The sequence below is a fragment of the Octopus bimaculoides genome, chromosome 1, assembly GCF_001194135.2.
Source record: "Octopus bimaculoides isolate UCB-OBI-ISO-001 chromosome 1, ASM119413v2, whole genome shotgun sequence".
NCBI lineage: Eukaryota > Metazoa > Mollusca > Cephalopoda > Octopoda > Octopodidae > Octopus > Octopus bimaculoides.
In genome coordinates this window covers 5675350-5678430 of record NC_068981.1, presented here as the reverse complement: position 1 = coordinate 5678430, position 3081 = coordinate 5675350, and the positions used below count along the sequence as shown (strand labels likewise).

At 35.9% G+C, this 3081-nt stretch overlaps 2 protein-coding genes across 4 annotated transcripts in view; one reads left to right on the top strand and one right to left on the bottom strand.

Moving 5' to 3' along the window:
• Nucleotides 1–2438, bottom strand: part of LOC106875995 (peptidyl-prolyl cis-trans isomerase B) — an 18493-nt gene extending 16055 nt beyond the window's left edge. The window contains exon 1 of the mRNA XM_014924343.2: nt 2269–2438. Within this exon, the coding sequence (XP_014779829.1) occupies nt 2269–2322 (54 nt within the window). The 5' untranslated portion in view covers nt 2323–2438. The remainder of the gene's footprint in view (nt 1–2268) is intronic.
• The window catches only part of LOC106875993 (UDP-galactose translocator), a 75497-nt gene that overhangs the window by 5739 nt on the left and 66677 nt on the right, over nt 1–3081 (top strand). The gene's annotated exons all lie outside the window — the stretch shown is intronic.

Here is a 3081-nt window from a genome sequence, read left to right as displayed (position 1 = left end):
ATATACACACACACACGATGGGCTTCTTTCAGTTTCCATCGACCAAATCCACTCTTAAGGATTTGGTCAGTCTGAGGCAATAGTAGAAGACACTCTCTCAAGGTTTCACGCAGTGGGACTGAACCTGGAACTATGTGGTTGGGAGGCGTGTATATATGTATGTATGTGGCCTGGATTAAACGTTAACCCTGACAAATCAAAACCTCACCACAATATTTCCCTTACCCAACTGAAAACAGGAACCACGTGTAGGAGCCCTTAAAATTCGGTGCAACACGAAGTAGCAGAGATGTGGATAATTTTGGAAGAAGAACGTGAATCACACGATGCAACTCGACCAGGAAAAACAAATAGTGATTACTGTAGAGAGTGCGGCACAAAAACCTCCCGTATTTTATTTGGCTATTGTTGTGATACCATAGAAATTAAACAGATGATAATGGGATCTTTATGCAGCTAATATTTTACCGTTTATTTATTTGTGTTATTTGAGTTTCTAGTTTGGTTTATTACTGAATAGTTTGTCAATCTGTAAAAGGTGGGAACGTTTTTGTTTGCTCTTTGCCGTTTGGAAAGAAGTTTAAATAGAGGGAGACCGCCCTAGGTATGGGAACCTGAGATGAAAAGAGAGAAAAACGGTAATCTTCAAGTTTAGGGGGATAAAAAAAAATATTCAAGGGAAATAACTGAACGACTTACCAGTATTATCCGTTTTCTTCTTGCTGTTTATAAATAAATCACACCCTAACCCTAATCCTAACCCTAACGTCAATCAAATCACGTGTGTGATTTATTTATAAACAGAAATGTACGGAGAATACTGGTAAGACGTTCAGTTACTTCCCTTGAATATTTTTATTTATTTTTTTTTATCCCCCTAAACTTGAAGATTACCAGAAAAACTATTTGTGTCTTAGGTAAGACTTGCAAGTCTGTAGGAAGGAAGTGAAGATTGATGGTCAGGATGTGAGGGCGTTTAACAACTTCAGATTTGTCAAGTTTGACATAAATGGATCAAAATATTCATTCGTCAGGAAAAGACAAGCACTGGTGTGTTAGTTAACAAAGTAAATTATTATTATTGTTAATAAATACAATATTGTCTCATAAAAGCCAATAGACGTGAGTGTGTGTGTGTGTAATCACACAGATGCACGCATTTATATACACATGCACGCGCCCCGCGGACGAATCATAAACAAAATTGTTGGCAATATTTTTTGTTTTTGAAAAACAAATATTCGAGAGACAGCATGAACAAAATTATGAATGAAAAATATACTTTTGGCAGTGTGTGTATGTGTGTGTGTGTACACATATATTTATATGTAGACGTACATATGTATGTATGTATGTGTGTGTGTATGTATGTATGTATGTTTGTGTGTGTGTATGTATGTATAGCTAGCTGGATGGATGGATGGTCTCAATTGTGAATTGTCCCTGATCAGGAAGACCTGAGATTAATCGTGACTATCCCCACTCTAATCGTGACTATCCCCACTTATTCTCAGCATATTTCAAACAGCTGTTCCCAACTTAACAAACTCCGATTTAAGTTTGGGGTTGCGTGCGGTATTTGCAGTATAATAAGGATCGAGAAGATAGAATCTTTCCCTTTTGGAATGAAGGCCACAACACAACTCTCACGAAAACTTGAGAATATATCCCCCAAGGGCCTGTTGTGTTTTGCTTTTCTTGTAAAGAGGGTCTCTTATCGAGATCTTCATTATCCAATGTTGTTGTTTAGCCCCAGGTCAGTCCTAATCGAGCAGACTTAGGCTCAAAGACTTTCCAGCTGTGACCATTCCGTCTTTTATGGGTAATTAGACCCTAATTACGTCTTTTTTTTTATTTTTTTAAGACGATATAATGTAGTATGAGAGAGATTTGGCTGCTGTTTCTAACAGGTCGAAGGACCACGTAAACGCGACTCCCTTGTTTGGTGATCTTACTAGTTTATGCTAAATCTCGTCAGTTTGTTCCAATTAACGACAATAATTATTTTCATCTCAATGAAATCAACGAAAAGTTCTTTTCATTTTTAGTTTTAATTTACTTAAACTTCATCTCGTAAATCTTCCAACTTTTTATTCTTGTTTCAATTTATTTATTCTTGATCGAGTTTTGTACTTGACGAGACAAAACTTATCTGAAAATTGCCAAATAAGAGAAAACAGCGAACTTCTCCTCCACCACCCTCGTCTCTTAGCTGTTTTATTGATTTCAATATATCTAATCGATGTTAAAGAAAAGTAATATACAGACCTTGGCAATGCAGAAGGCAACAGCCAAAACTGCGAGGATTTCTTGGAAAGTCATCTTCGAATGTGGGAAGCTGCAGAAATAAAACGATGCGGTGGTGTTCTTGTTAGAGGCTGAGAGATGACTGATGCCAAACTCAGCTCTAAGTAGTAGCTACGAAAAGTCTATACCCCCACATCCGAAGATGAAGATGAAGGAAGAGGAGGAAAAAGCAAGAAACAAAGAAAACATACAGACAAATTCTTTAATCAGTCAACTTAGGCAACGTGGCAGTTGCGTCCATTTTAACAAGTGCGCCCCTTATGGAATTTCTGCTTCTTTTGGGTTGTGAGGGTCGCAATGGGCAAAGACCAAATCTTGTACAGTTTTATGACTTTTTTACCGTTTTTCACGTAGAACGCACCGATTATTATTATTGTGGCCAATAAAACGAATTAATTATTATTATTATTATTATCATTATTATTATTATTATTATTGTTTTGGGTCCTTGTGGCCAATAAAAGAAATATAATCATCATCATCATTATTTATATTATTGTTGTTGTTGTTTTCAATCTGTCATTTTATTGTTAAAAAGTTTATGCGTGTGTTTGCATGTATGTATGTGTCCATAAGTATACCAATATATATGTGTGTGTGTGTGTACATTCACGTATATACACACGCACTTATATATCATCGTTTAACGTCTATTTGTTTGTGCTGGCATGGGTTGGATGACTCATACACACACATGATGTGTGTGTATGTATGTATGTATATATATGTGTGCATATATATATATATATATATATATATATATATATATATATA